Here is a 14128-nt window from a genome sequence, read left to right on the forward strand (position 1 = left end):
TTCTCCGAAGCCGAATGCTGATCATTGGATTGGTTAGATGCATATACGAATCTTCCAGGTGAATTTGTCATATCAGCCGTGTCTCTATCCAGCTCATTGCCTGTCGTTTGTCAGTCGCTCGTTCAGCCCTGACCATTTCCTTCTATCCATTCGTTAGTATTATACCCAATTTAATCTTATTACTTTCCACGAAGTTGTCATGGAAGATGTTGTGTGACCGGTCCATATTGCTAGGATGTATGGAATGTTTAGATCCGAAGGAGATTGTTTGGAGTATTTGAGTGACATTAGGGTCTTTGCAAGAAGAACAGACTAAGGAGTAGCATAGACATCCTATCGTACTGTGGAACACGTGATAATCATAACGATCAACACTAATTAGGAAGGAGCAGAACACCCATCGTTCTTTCCTTCGAATCTCACACCTGGCACCTGCCAACTTATGGAATTCCACCATCTCCACCACCGCCATCTGCACCTCACCTCCATCCTTTCTTCTCTTCCTCACTCAGCCTCCTCTTCTTCTTTGGTTGCAGCCAAGCTGAACCGGCCCTTTTGCATACCTGCTTCTTCATACTCAACCGTAACACGTGACAAGTGAGCAAGGAGATTCTCAATCCGAACCTCACCCCTATCCCGCTGGGCACGACCCAGATTATCAAGCCACTTGATTTTGTTCAAGATGAAGTACACTAAAGCGATGACAATCTCCACACCAATCGAATAGCCCCAGATGCGCACAACAGTGACAATGTCAGTCCAGCCGTTCCTAGTCTCAACAAAGTGGCTTTGCGGTCTGGTCCTCATGTTTTCGTTGGTGAACCAACCAAACAAACAGAAAATGGTAGCCAGAATATCCACGCCGAGAATGGCTGTCACTAGGTGGATGGATGGCCAAGTGTCAATGCCGCGAGTGACGAAGATAAGCCAATTTTCGGTGAGCGCCACTTCCAAAAAGAGGACTTCTTGGATAGATCCCCAATTTTGAATGATACCGCCAGATTTCAAGAACATTGTACCGCGGACGATCCACGTGCCCAGTGCGAGTAGCACGCCCAACAGGCAGGAGATGAACCAAATCTTTGGAAGCTGCCATTCGACAGGCCTCAGCTCAAATGATGCATTATCATAAGCCACCGCAACTGTGGCCAGATCAGCAAACAATGCCAAGAAGACGATCAGCTCGACACGGATGCTCTCATTCAGAATGATCATCGAGGTCACTAGGTAAATCTCAAGGTGCAAGCAGAGTGCGATGCGGTATTGGATGTAAGACTTCATGCGGTGGAAGATTTGGCGTGCGACTTTTATCGAGTCAATAATCGTCGAAAGTCCGGGCTCCAGGAACACAATGTCTGATGCAGACTGTGCAGCTTCAGAAGCCCCCTCGACGGCAATACCGCAATCCGCCTTCTTAAGCGATGGCGCGTCATTCACGCCGTCTCCAGTCATCGCAGTTAAGTGGCCCCGTTCTTGCAGCATCTGCACCACTTGGTATTTGTGTTCAGGAAAGACCTCGGCAAAGCCGTCGGCCTTTTCGACAAGATCGCTAGCCATGGCGCCACTTAAACCACCATGAATCAACTTATCCGAGTTATACACCTTAGTGCCTAGAGCCAGCATCTTACAGGTTTCCTTTGCGATCGCAATCGCATCGCCGGTCAGCATTTTCACGCTAATACCGAGGGCCTGTGCTTCGCTAATTGTTTGAGCGGTGTCCTCTCGGGGAGGATCAAACATAGGCAGCATTCCGAGTAAAGCCCACTCTTCGCCTTCCTTTTGAACGGCCACACCGAGGGAGCGGAACCCGCGATGCGCAAATTCTTGTGCTTTGGCCTTGTACAAATCAGCAGTTTCCTTGGAACAGTTTGTCAACTGAAGTACGGCTTTCGGGGCTCCCTTCGTGCATGTGTATCGAATGCCATCACAAGTTGCGACAGTAACAATGCGTTTAGACACTGGGTCAAAGGGTGTGAACTTTTCAGTTACCCATCCTCGACGCAAAATCTCCCTTGCTCGTGGATATTGCCTGAGCGTCAAGATTGTGACCTTATCAATTGGATCCAGAGATTCAATATTGTGTGAGGACGCGAGTGCAGCAACAGCAAACATCCAGTCGACATCGACGCCTTCCGCAACGTAAGGGTCGCGGATGCTCAATTTGTTCGCGGTCAGTGTACCAGTTTTATCGGAACATAAGATGTCGACGCCCTTTGTTGGTGTCAGTACTTAGAATCAATTCATGCCAACGCAGCCACGCAGACTTACCGCCAGGGATTCAATCGCCGTCAGCTTTTGCACTATTGCTTTCTTTTTCGCCAGATAGGCAGCACCAACAGCCATAGTGGTGGTGGTCACAACAGGAAGACCGACAGGTACGCCGATGATTAACAAAGACAGAGTGTAGTGAAGCAAAGTCTGCTGATGAGGCGAGGCAATAGGGATATGACGGAAGAATCCACCGATCCATGCAGCAAGAATCCAGGCCATGACCAGAATCAAGAGAGATGTTCCGATGTTATCCATGACGAGTTCGAAGTGCCCGGCGCCTTTGGCAGACTGAACCATGGTGGCCGTGCGGCCGACAAAAGAAGTCCTTGCACCCGTTTGAACAACAGCAAAAGCCTTGCCACGCTTGCAGCCAGTGGTATAGAAAATCATATCACCCATATAACGATCCACGGCAAGCGACTCGCCCGTGATGGCAGAGTGGTCACACGCCAAGATGGGGTAGCCACGTCTACGAGCTTTCTGCGCCTGATGTTCGTCCTCCGCCTTAGCCTTGCCGTCGCCTTCGCCTTCGCCCTTGTTCTTGGATGGATCTTCCTCCTCATCTGACTCCGACCCTGCGCCAAGCATGCCCTGCTCTTGGAGCTCGTTGAACTCTTCCCAGCCGTGTTCATCCTTGACGTCACAGATAACTCTGCAATCGGCGGGCACAACTTGACCTTCGCCAACGATAACCTAGACGTTTGGTCAGCAAATATACACAAGGCTATAAATATTTCCAGGTAAACATACTACATCCCCTGGTACCAACTCCCGAGCAAGGCATTCCTGTTGAGTGCCGTCCCGGATAACCTGAGCGCGCAGGGCAATGTCACCTTTGAGACTGGCAACCACATCGGCAGCCTGCTTCTCTTGGTACCAACCCACTGCGGCGTTCAGGCAAAGGATACCAATAATGACACCGAAGTCAACCCAGTCCTCTAGACCTGCGGCAAGCAAAACAGCCAGTTCCATGACTGTATATGGGTCAGAAAGGCAGATAAACGACGAGCTAGAAAGACTCACCATAGAGAATTGGACCCTGGAAGTAGGAAAGGATCTTAGCAATGGGATTTTCCTTCTCGGAAGTCAACTCATTCCACCCAGCACGACGACGGCGCACTGGAACTTCACTGCTAGAGAGGCCCTCTCGGACATCGGTCATGGTCCAGTCGTCAGGGAATTTGCCGATTTCATCTTTGACCCTCTTGACGCGCACTTTACGCTTCATCCAGGGGGCGTACCAGACTCGTTTCTCTGCTACTTCACCGAGCTCCTGATCGAGTGCATTCGGATCGTGGAAGGTCGACACATACTTGACGAGCTTGCCATATTCGTCCAGGTTGTTCCAGTCTCCGCTCAGAGACGCCCGAGAGATCCGTGAGCTGCGGCGGCCAACGTCGGCACGCCCGGCTTGGGCATGGCTGGTCATGATGGGCTGTCTCAATTGCATAAATAACTATTTGGAATGGAAAAGGAAGGTCGAGATTACCTTCTTGACAGCAGTATGCTCGAAGACAGGAGCAACGAACACGGCACAAAGGATCCCAGAATGAAGGTAAAATGATACCAGATATAGTGAGTCTTTCAATTAATCGTGTGCCACTGAGCACCCCAATGGATAAAAAGAGAAGGCAATCAACGAATTAACCGAGGCCTCAGTATCTTGCTTCCACTGTCTTGAGCACGGAAGGAAGGAGCTGCTACTGCAACGAGTTTTACCACTCCCGACATGATCCATCATGCTGACGTCGAGCTAGGAAGCTCTCGGAGACTTGAAGCCTCATACCGAAGCGAGTGTTCTCATTATTTTGGTGTTCCTGCCCGGTCCCTGAAGGAGGGTCAAGCCGGGAAACTGTCACCTCTTGATGTGACGAGCCGCGGACAAGTTCAAGAACGACCGTTGGATTTGACTGCCTGAAATATTGGCTCGACCTATCTAGATCACGATTGCAGATATTGACCCTGAGCTGGCGATGAAAGTATGTAAACAGGTACCGGCATTGACTTTGAGTTGCAAGCTCTCATCCATGGGTCATCGGCCAGGTTCCCTCGGCAAGCATTGTGGACCAAGGCAGCTAGAACAAGGCCTAGATCAGACCACGGATTCTGATGCTGTACTGCAATAGGACCATGATACATGCCGAAGTATGTAAGTCCTGGCCAATTTGTACTTCCACGACAGTCGGCTATCGAGACCAGCAGTGGTCAATCAGGGAGGCTTGTCTAGTACTCCAATGCCATGGGAGTGGGAGCCATGAGCTCTACATCCATCAGAAGTCAGCTGGGGGAATACAAATAAATGATCCAAACCAATTCCAGCTGTAGCGGATGCGCAGGTATCCGAAAGTCCACAAATAGCACGCAGGTAGTCATCGACGTCATCCGCGTTCGATTCCGCTGACAGCCGGGCAGCGGAATTTACATCCCTGTCCAGCTCATTTGCATGATTCGTCGGGAGGAACCAGAGGGCCGGAATCCAGCCGGAGTGCTTGAGAGATAAAGATTATAAGAAGCTTCATAATGACCGGCTTAGACAAAAGCTATGAAAAACCGCTGTCAATTTCCCTACACGTGACCATCCGCAGCCCTACAGGCTACATGCCTGGTTAGACCCAAAGCTCCAGCCCCAGCTACCCTTTCCAGAGATAGGAGATACTAGGACCACATGTTCAGCGTGGCTGTATTCGCTCCATGCAGTTATTTGTAGGAGATACCTGCAGATGTGCGGATCCATGTACCAACTTCCTTGTCCTATATACCGGACTGGTTAGAAGGATATAAACAACCTTTCATTGACTCATATCTTCACTCCTTTTCATAGACACTCATAAAACATGCTTCACATCATAATCTGCAGAACATCTATTTGCTCTTTCCGGAAGGAATGTTGAAGAAGACAGCAGGCGAGCCGGGAGAGTAAGGGCGATCAAGACGGTAGTAGCCCTTGCGATCGAACTGGATGATATCGCTCTCCTTGAGGTCCGCGACATTGCAGTCAGCCAGACCCTCCTCACGGAACTCGGTGTGCTTGTTGAGGTAGTCCTCCAAGACATCGTCCTCACCAAGGGAATCCTTGGTCAGGAGGTGGTCAAAGTCAACTAGCTCAACGGGGACAAGGTCCTGACCCTCGGTTGCGAGCCAGGTGACCTTCTTCTCGGTCTTCTTGACGTCGCCGGCCATGTGCAGCTCGAGCTCGAGGTTGGTGATGATGCCGGTCTCGGCGTTGGTGCTGATCTTGCGGACGATGGCGTTACCCCAGTTCATCAGGGTGATCTCCTCGTCCGGCTTGAAGAGCTTGACATCCTCCTGCTCGAGGATGATCGAGCTGCTGTAGACAACCTTCTTCATGCCGACGGCGGCGTTCTTGACGTGGCGGGGCTTCTCCTCGCTGTAAGGGGTAGTGGGCCCGCCGGTGACGGTGGTCTTGACGACGTTCTTGTTGAAGATGGTGGTGTGGCGCGGGGCAATAGGGTCGATGTACTTCTTGTTAGTGGCCCAAATGAGACCCCAGTCGAAGTTGGTGACGGCCTTGGAGGGACCCTGCTTGAGGATGAACTCGCGCAGAGCGGGGATGGTCATACCACGGCGACGGATACCACGGATGGTGGGGAAGCGGGGATCGTCCCAGCCCCAGACGAGACCGGTTTCAACCAGCTTGGTCAGCTTACGCTTAGAGAGAAGAGTGCGGACGAAGTTCATGCGGGCGAAATCCCACACCTGGACGTTGCGCATCTTCATGGTATCCAACATCCACTGGTACTGGGGGTTACGGTCGCGGTACTCGATAGTACGCAGAGCGTGGGTGACACCCTCTAGCGAGTCAACAATAGGGCAGGCAAAGTCGTAGGTTGGGTAGATCTTCCACTTAGTGCCGGTGCGGTGGTGGGGTGCCGGGTTGCAGCGGTAGATGACGGGGTCACGCATAGCCTTGTTAGGGCAGTCGAAGGAGATTTTGGCACGGATGCACCAGCGGAGACCCTCGGTGGTGCCGTTCTTCATCTCCTCGAGTTTAGCCAAGCTCTCCTCTGGGGAGAGGTCGCGACGTTTGCTGGGCAGACCGTCCCAACGCTGGGCGGCCATAGTCTCCTTATCGGTATCATCGGCGTAGGCATCACCCTGCTTGATGATCTTGACACAGTAATCGTACAACTCGTCGAAGTAGTCACTGGTGTAGGTCATCTTGTTGGGCTTGATACCCATGAGGGCAAGATCCTCGACGATGGCATCCTGGAACTCCTGCTTCTCGTTCGAAGGGTTGGTGTCGTCGAATCTAGTAAAGTCAGTTCGGCTCTTTGAAGGGGTGATGTTGATGTTTTTACTCACCTCAGAAGCATAGTACCGTTGTACTTCTCGTGAGCAAAGTAGTCGTTGAGAAGAGCAGCCTTGGCGTGACCAATGTGCAAGTATCCACTGAACCGAACAATGTTAGCCTTGAGCGAAGAGTAAAGCAGACGGCACAACTTACGAAGGCTCAGGGGGAAACGAGTGACGACGCCGTTCTCAGTGTTCTTGAGCGCAATGTCGTAGCTAGCACCCTCCTTGGACTTGGCAACCTTCTTCTCCTTAGCGACCGCGTTCATAGACTCAACAACGCCGGCGGTCCAGGGGCAAAGCTCCTCCAAGAACCGGTACCAACGGGTCAGGTTCACAAGGGATCCCTTCTTCAGAGCCGCAACAGCAACACGGTTGCCGCGGAGAGCACCCCAAAGAGCAATGTCGGGAGTAGAAAGCGAGTATCCGACGACGAAGGAGCGCATGAGGAGATGGGTGTCAAGGCGCTGGAGGACGGGGTCGAGGGCCTTGAAGTCAAGAGTGGTCAGGGAATCCAACTGAGAGATCCATTCGGCTTCCTATTGCAAGATATCTGTTAGCCATCCAGTCACAAAACATGACTCCGCGGCGGGGTGGAAGGTCTGGGTGTAATTGGTAACTCACCACCTTGGCGTCCTTGCCAGTCAGGTAAGGGAAGTGCACAGTAAGCTCCTGAATAATGTTGGCAGTACCAAAGACGGAGTTGGAGCCACTGGTAAGCTGGACAATGGCCTTGTCGCCATCCTGCAGAAGAGCAGTGTCCTCATAGGTGATGTTGATCACCGGGCTAGGGCGGGCCTCATTGACGGAGGTGACGATGAGCACGACGGGCAGAAGCGCCGCGTGATTGGCACGAGTAGCCACTTTCAACTCGTATTGAGACATGGCGCAACGGTATGGAAGGGAAGAGTTTCAAGTTCTGGCGGGGCAGAGTCATTATCTACAACCCAACCGGAACAGGGTTTCTCCGACTCCGACAGCTTTCCGGCAGAAAACAATTGCTTCAACCAGGCCGATCAGCTCAAATCAACGCCTGACAATATGTCGCCCTACGGCTCGGTACTGCCCACTGCGGCACGCGGAATCCTTTCATTATGCCGGGCTCCGCTACGGGAGACCATCACTCCCGTTATCTCGACCTTCCAGCAGGTCCGAGGCCTTAAGAGCAAGCCGAAGGGCAAGGGGAAAGAGCAGCCTGTCAAGAAAAGCAAAGGTCCCCAGGAGTTCAGACAGAAGAACTTGAAAGATATGCCGCAATGGGCTTTGTGCGATGCCATGCGGTATGTACTCAATGCCTGATCGGAGGCGGGTAACGAACCACTAGTTCATCAGTTGACATCTTACTTTACCAGATATATCCGGGCCATCGAAGTCGGCCGCGAGCCCACCGTCCAAAAATACGAACTGCACATTCGACTGCGAACAAAGCGCGACGGGCCCGTCATTCGTAACATGCTCCGATTCCCGCACGCCGTCCAGACCGAATCCCGCATCTGTGTCATCTGTCCTCCCGGTTCGAAACAAGCCAAGGAGGCCCTAGCCGCCGGTGCCGTCCTCGTCGGCGAGGATGAAGTCTTCGAGGCTGTCAAGGCTGGCAAGATTGAGTTCGACCGCTGTCTTGCCCACCCGGACAGTTTGCCGGCACTCAACAAGGCCGCGCTCGGTCGTATTCTCGGTCCTCGCGGTTTGATGCCTAGTGCGAAGACTGGTACGGTCGTGGAAGATGTCGCTGCCCGTGTGGAGATGCTCCGTGGTGGTACCGTGTACCGTGAGCGTGATGCCGTTATCCGTCTGCCTGTCGGACAATTGGGCTTTTCCCCGGAGCAATTGCGCGACAACTTGCGCGTCACACTGGACCAGATTAAGAAGGATGCTTCTGCGTTGACTGACCGTGTCAACAAGGAGATCTACGAGGTGGTGAGTACTTCAAGTTGGTCCTATCCTGCAAATCACCCTCTAACGTAATGCCCAGGTTCTGAGCTCCACCAACGGCCCTGGATTCTCACTAAACGGCGAGTTCCGCAGCGAATCCTCCCCCGAAACCTCCGCCTTGACCGGCCTGTAACATACTCAATCTCTCTTATATCCTTTTGGCGTGTACAAATTTATTGTTTTATTAGGAAAGGACTTGGTGTATCATGGTATCATTGTTGAATTAGAGACTTTATAAGACCAAACGCCAACGCTATGTATGCAAGCCAGTGGCGATTCCCAATTCGCCAGACAAAGCATGTAATGCCTACAGCTTGAGGTTCTTCAGCGCAGCGACAGCACTGACATCCTCACCCATCAGATCGTAGAGGCGCAGAATTGCCATGGTCCTCCCATCGCGGTTTCCCTGCTTAGCACCTGCCGCAGTAGCCTGCTCCAAGGCATTCTTGAGATCCAGCAGCACGGTCGACTTGATCTTCGCGACTCGCGGCTGCTGCGCAACCAGAAAGGGATGCTTCTCGCCGACCCGGGCAGCTATCGAGGTCAAATAGACAAACTTCTGCGCATGTCGTTTCATCCTTTTCAGCGAAATCCCAGACGACCCATCCGCCAACTCATCGTCATCGCTATCGTCGCTCTCGCCGCTATACAAATCAGACTCCGTGTCCGAATCATATGGTGTGACCCCTTCCTGCGGCGATGACTTGTCCGCTATCATCAACCGGTGCTCCAATTCCTCGACACGGTCCGCATAGTCCAGCAGCTCCTTGCCAATGTCGGCATTCGTCCGTAGCCGCCGTTTCTCATTCAATAGCTCTTCCACTTCCTTGCGTCGCGCCTCCACCTTATCTCGAATGGCCGTGACATCACGCTGGAAAGACAGTACGCCAACTTTTACGCCTTCGACTTTTTCTTCGCCGCCGCGCAGCGCGGTGCCTAGTGAGAGGAAGTCCTGGTAGTTCTCATTGACCAGATCTAACAGCTCTTTGTTTAGAGATTGTTCGAGCCCGCGCAGTTCTTGTCGCAGGTCCTCGAGACTCTGGTGGCGGTTTGTTAATGAAGCGAGGAAGGTGGCTGGGTCGAAGTCAGGGGCCAGGAACGAGGTACGGGAGAGCGGCTCTGGGAAGGGGAGGCCGGAGGGGTCCTCGTCGAAGTCGGAGGAGGAGGAGTCGGAGTCGCCGAACTAGAGGGAGTTAGACAGAATCTCTAGGAAAATTAGATCATTGCGTACCTGTAACCCATCCATGATGCGAGGTAAAAGGTGGACTTGTGGAGGGTCGAGTGAAGATCGGGGAAACGTGGTGCTGGTCTTGGCATATCAACTCCTCGACTTGGATCTCGGGCACCGACACGGCTTTGTAAATGCCTGGACTAGGGAGATCATCCTCTAACGAACTACTTCCATACTAATTGCAATTATCACTAATCACTTTGCTTCTACGTTCCAAAGAGACTCAATCTCGAGAATACGAGTAATCACTCATTTGCATCGACAGCCCGGCGCATTGTTGACATACAAACTCAAGAGAAGTTCCCCTCTTCCCCATCAACGCAACAGGTTATTCACAGACCTGCCCAACGCATGCCGGAGAACATGCATTGCGCATGCAACGTGGATACGAATCCCCGTGAGCCCGAACTAACCCTCTGAGTCCTGTACCTTCCAGAGCGGGGTCGCCCGTCTGCGCTGTCAACGTAGCCTGTGTACCAGAAACTGTACAATGATGGAACCACAAACCCTCCCCAGTACGCGAGCATCCTCTTCCTCCATCCCTCGTCAAAGATGGTCTCAACTATCCTCCAACACACCCCAAGTGCCCGGCCCTGCAACCGCCAACTCACGGCACGACTCCACTACCGCATATCGTGCCCCAGCTCTCCGCCAGCGGACTGGTCCCCCGAGATCCCAGTCTCGAGCAGACCCCTCTGAACAAAGACCGTCAACACCTACCCGCCCCGTCCTCGTTAGAGCGTATTCAGGCGAGCACAATAAACCAACGCAACAATCCACCATGTCCCGCCGCTTCTTTCCTTTCCCCGGAAACTCTACTCCCCGTCCATCCCAGGAGATCATCTTCCCCTCGGACAAGGACTTCAGTATCGAAAGTATACTACAAGCCATCGAGCCCGATATCCGAGGCACGCTAGACTCCATCGCCGAAATCTGCGGCCGGAGCAAGCTAAGCCTTGCCAATGAATATGGCAGTCACATCGCCCCGCTAGGTGAGATATGTGCTACACCAAGTGCCCTGAACCCAGTCGAGGAGGTGCGACCTGAACAGGAACGGCTCGATGATAGTATCGTTGTGGGTGAAGAGGGGAATTTGAATCTGCATTTGAATATGGATTTGCCTGATGCTGCTCGGGATATGCATCCTTTCTCATTTCATCGGTATTTGGAGACTTTGCGACATACCGCTTCCATGGGGGATGGTGCGGATCGCTTGCCGCAGAGGGAGATGGAGCGTCCGCGCTCTCCGGGGATGAATTCACAGGCGGAGACTGTTTTGGCGGTTCGTGAGGTGCCGCTTGCGCGGGAGTTCGTCTCGAGACCCAGGGGGAGTGGACGGGACCTTTTGGCGGGCACTGTCTGTGGGGAGGGGAGGTCTGTCAATATGGCTACGCCGGCTGTTGTGTCGGAGGTGTATTTGGCGGCCAGTGCGGATGATCGGGTTTCTGGTGATTCTGGTCTGGCTCAGACTGCGAGTAGTGATGGGGCTGGAATGGGACGCTCAAGTACGGAGATTATTCATTCTCTGCTTGGGTGGCTGAAATGGAGTTCGGATATTGTTGGTACTCGCTCGAGTCCTGCTTTGCAGTCAGCTGAGGATAAGCTCAGAGCGATGTTGGATCGTGCGGGGAATCGGGGTGTCGCTTCGACGGCAAGTTGATTACTATTGGAACCTGTGTATGGTTCCTCTTACGATATATGATAACGACTGATGTTTGATGACTGGAGTAAGGCCCAGTAAGGGATAGCTCTCTAATTATATGTCCTTGACATGCAATCTCATGTTTACAAGATCCTAAAGCTCTATGATGATGATGTTCTCGACTTCTCATTAGCCCCCATTTAGCTCGCTTTCCCGTCTGGGCATACATGATGATGCCTGCCTGAATTGGCCTGATTGTCCGCTTAGAGGTTAGTTGGGGGTTTTGAACCCTAACGAGCCGCTAAGGAACTGCGCACTGCGCCGGTCATACACTCCCCTCCGATTCCAACGGGCCCATTTACCCATTTCCCACATGCCTTGTCCCCTGTGCCGTTCCACTCCCTAGGTTCTCTTCGACAGTTCGAATGGCAAAAGATGAGATATCGAGAGTTATCACCACAGGGAAGCGTATTCGCGCAATGGCCACACTAATGTTGTTGCGACAGTGCGAGTGAATGTGCCCTGGTTTTTGGCATTTTATGCAAAGTTTCGTTCTGCCCTCCCGGCAGAATTGCGTCGTTGACTCGTTTGGCGCACGTGGTGGTGCCACAGCGTCCCCTGTATGAGCGTCTTACCGGGTGGGCTCCGCGAGTGCACTAATCAACTCGCATCCGCCGGGGGGGGGGGGGGGGTCCAAACTATGCATAAAATGCCACATACCGCGGCACATTCGCCAACAGTGCCGGAATAACTATCAGTGTGGCTATTGTGGCCACTGCGCGAAGGAGCACACGATTTGGGAGCGTTCTTCGAAGCGCGGTGAGGTCACTGGAATCAAATGCTCCAACTACGGTGGAGCGTGGAGGCCAACAAGCGATACGTGCAAAGTGAGCGAAGGATCCTAAAACCCTACAATCCTCCTGTTCTCTGCGACTGTCACCAAAATGGGGTTTTTTCAATTTAGACCGAGTTACTTGAGGCTAAGGAGTGAAGCCTAGAAGATAACCGCCGACATCAGCGTTGGATACGAAAATCAAGCAGTAGCCTGAACCTCCAGCCGCTTATAACCTCCATCCTTAGCAACCTCCTTCTGCAAAGCCGCCATCCTCTTCTGGTCTCCAACGGGATCAGCCGAATCACCCTCAAGTTCCCAAGAAAGGAACTCATTGGTCCAGTTCGCCTCGAATCCCTCGTCCAAAATACCCAATCTCTTGCCGTAGTTGGTAACCTTCATCCAGTCCCGCGGCACATTCTTCAAATCCCGCGAGAAATAAGCAAAAGACCTCTCAAAGATCTTCCGGTTGACTGCGCCAGCCATAACGGGCTTCACGTCAACGTACTCCTCGTACGCACCTGCAGGATCCGCCAGCACGGCATCCGTAGCCCGCTTGACAGCGCGCATGAACGCAGCAACCTTCTCCCGGTTCGCGGCGATGAAGGCATCGTTCGCGATGTACAGGATGGAGCAGAAGCAGCAGCAGCCGAGTTCAGCCAGCTGGTCGATGCGGAGCATTTGGACTTCGCTGCGGTCGCGGCCTTGGGCGTGGAGCCATTCTTCCAGCTCGACCATTTGGACGTTCTCGAGGCCGATGCCGGCGTCGATGGTGCCGGTCGTGATGGCCTTGGTTATGTTCATGCCGCAGCGGACAGCGGTGTAGTCCGAGGCGGTCATGCCGTAATACTTTGTCAGTTCGTCGATTTGGATCTGGTAGGGTTTTAGTGGGGTGTCCATGCTGGTGTTTGGCGGGTTTGAGGTAATACCTTGCCGAACTCGCCGACGTAGCCAATGCGCTTGCCCTTCAGCGAGCGGAAATCTTCGGTTATGCCGCTGGACTTCAGGTAAACGACTCCAGTGAAGGGCTCGTCTAGGAGGGAGCCAATGGAGGTCACCGGGAAGTTGCGGGCTTTGGCCTGGTTGGTATTAGTATGGGATACATAGAATACTGGTGCCGTGGGATGCCTGGAATGGTACGCACAGCCAGGGTATGGATCATAGCTTTGAAACCCATGTCAACCTTGCCGCTACCGATGATCTCGGTCACATCGGAAGGGTCGTTGGGCTCGAGGAGAGCCACCTTGAGACCTTCATCCTTGAAGTAGCCTCTAGCCTGGGCGAGGTAGAGGGGGGCGTGGTACGGAGTAGCGTGCCTTGAAAGAACTTAGCCAAGTCGAACTACAGATCAGTTCCACGAGGAGGGACTGTAGAAATTGAGGGAGTCTGGGAGATGTCAGCATACCAGTTGGTCAGGAAGGTGATCTTGTCGGTAGCCATGATGACAACGAGATCAAGCTAGTGAATACTGGATTGGGTCAGCATGTCTGGGAGAAAGCATCCAGCCCTGCTTGCATCCCTTTCTCATCAGTTTGGTCAATTGAACAAGGTATCAGCAGAGCCAGACGCAAATCACAAAACAGGGGAACAATCAGAGTCACGCATGTCCTTTCGCTAGTATTGTCTAGATCAAGTTTTGACAGTATAATCTCAGAACAGCCAGCCAGTCGACGTGAAAAGGAAGCTACCAGGAACGACCCCGGTAGACTTTCTTCCATTCGACTGGCTGGACTGAACACCTGTCATGCGGTGGCAACGACTGTTATACTAAGAACAAATACCTTGATCCATCTCTTCATCGTAGCGAGGACTTTGTCCTGCAACCCCGCAGGGCACTGGACCTGTGCGGCTCCATGGAGAGTCGTACCGGTGGTAGACGTGAGTGGTAAGACGTGAGTCGGTTGAGTAT

The 14128-nt window shown here is 52.8% G+C and overlaps 6 protein-coding genes across 6 annotated transcripts; 2 read left to right on the forward strand and 4 right to left on the reverse strand.

The window, feature by feature from the left end:
• Positions 1-504: 504 nt before the first annotated feature.
• N7515_001011 (putative plasma membrane H(+)ATPase) lies at positions 505-3700 on the reverse strand (the record flags this gene model as incomplete). The annotated part of the gene is made up of 4 exons (XM_056661755.1): positions 505-2211; positions 2269-2964; positions 3022-3245; positions 3295-3700. The coding sequence occupies 4 exons, from the start codon at positions 3698-3700 to the stop codon at positions 505-507; spliced, it is 3033 nt and encodes a 1010-aa protein (XP_056526921.1).
• A 1433-nt stretch (positions 3701-5133) lies between these two features.
• On the reverse strand, positions 5134-7467 carry N7515_001012 (glutamate--tRNA ligase GUS1; the record flags this gene model as incomplete). The annotated part of the gene is made up of 3 exons (XM_056661756.1): positions 5134-6541; positions 6595-7121; positions 7207-7467. The coding sequence occupies 3 exons, from the start codon at positions 7465-7467 to the stop codon at positions 5134-5136; spliced, it is 2196 nt and encodes a 731-aa protein (XP_056526922.1).
• Positions 7468-7623: 156 nt separating this feature from the next.
• N7515_001013 (mitochondrial 54S ribosomal protein uL1m) lies at positions 7624-8647 on the forward strand (the record flags this gene model as incomplete). The annotated part of the gene is made up of 3 exons (XM_056661757.1): positions 7624-7862; positions 7935-8499; positions 8555-8647. 3 exons carry the CDS (start codon positions 7624-7626, stop codon positions 8645-8647), a joined length of 897 nt encoding a protein of 298 aa, XP_056526923.1.
• A 174-nt stretch (positions 8648-8821) lies between these two features.
• Positions 8822-9760, reverse strand: N7515_001014 (COG2 family protein; the record flags this gene model as incomplete). The annotated part of the gene is made up of 2 exons (XM_056661758.1): positions 8822-9697; positions 9746-9760. The coding sequence occupies 2 exons, from the start codon at positions 9758-9760 to the stop codon at positions 8822-8824; spliced, it is 891 nt and encodes a 296-aa protein (XP_056526924.1).
• A 478-nt stretch (positions 9761-10238) lies between these two features.
• On the forward strand, positions 10239-11405 carry N7515_001015 (uncharacterized protein; the record flags this gene model as incomplete). The annotated part of the gene is made up of 1 exon (XM_056661759.1): positions 10239-11405. The coding sequence occupies one exon, from the start codon at positions 10239-10241 to the stop codon at positions 11403-11405; it is 1167 nt and encodes a 388-aa protein (XP_056526925.1).
• Positions 11406-12420: 1015 nt separating this feature from the next.
• Positions 12421-13659, reverse strand: N7515_001016 (NMT1/THI5 family protein; the record flags this gene model as incomplete). Its single annotated transcript, XM_056661760.1, has 4 exons — positions 12421-13092; positions 13149-13298; positions 13364-13535; positions 13625-13659. 4 exons carry the CDS (start codon positions 13657-13659, stop codon positions 12421-12423), a joined length of 1029 nt encoding a protein of 342 aa, XP_056526926.1.
• Positions 13660-14128: the final 469 nt, after the last annotated feature.

Source organism: Penicillium bovifimosum (assembly GCF_028826915.1).
Source record: "Penicillium bovifimosum strain IBT 22155 chromosome Unknown utg000001l_segment0_segment0, whole genome shotgun sequence".
In the NCBI taxonomy this organism is placed as follows: Eukaryota; Fungi; Ascomycota; class Eurotiomycetes; order Eurotiales; family Aspergillaceae; genus Penicillium; species Penicillium bovifimosum.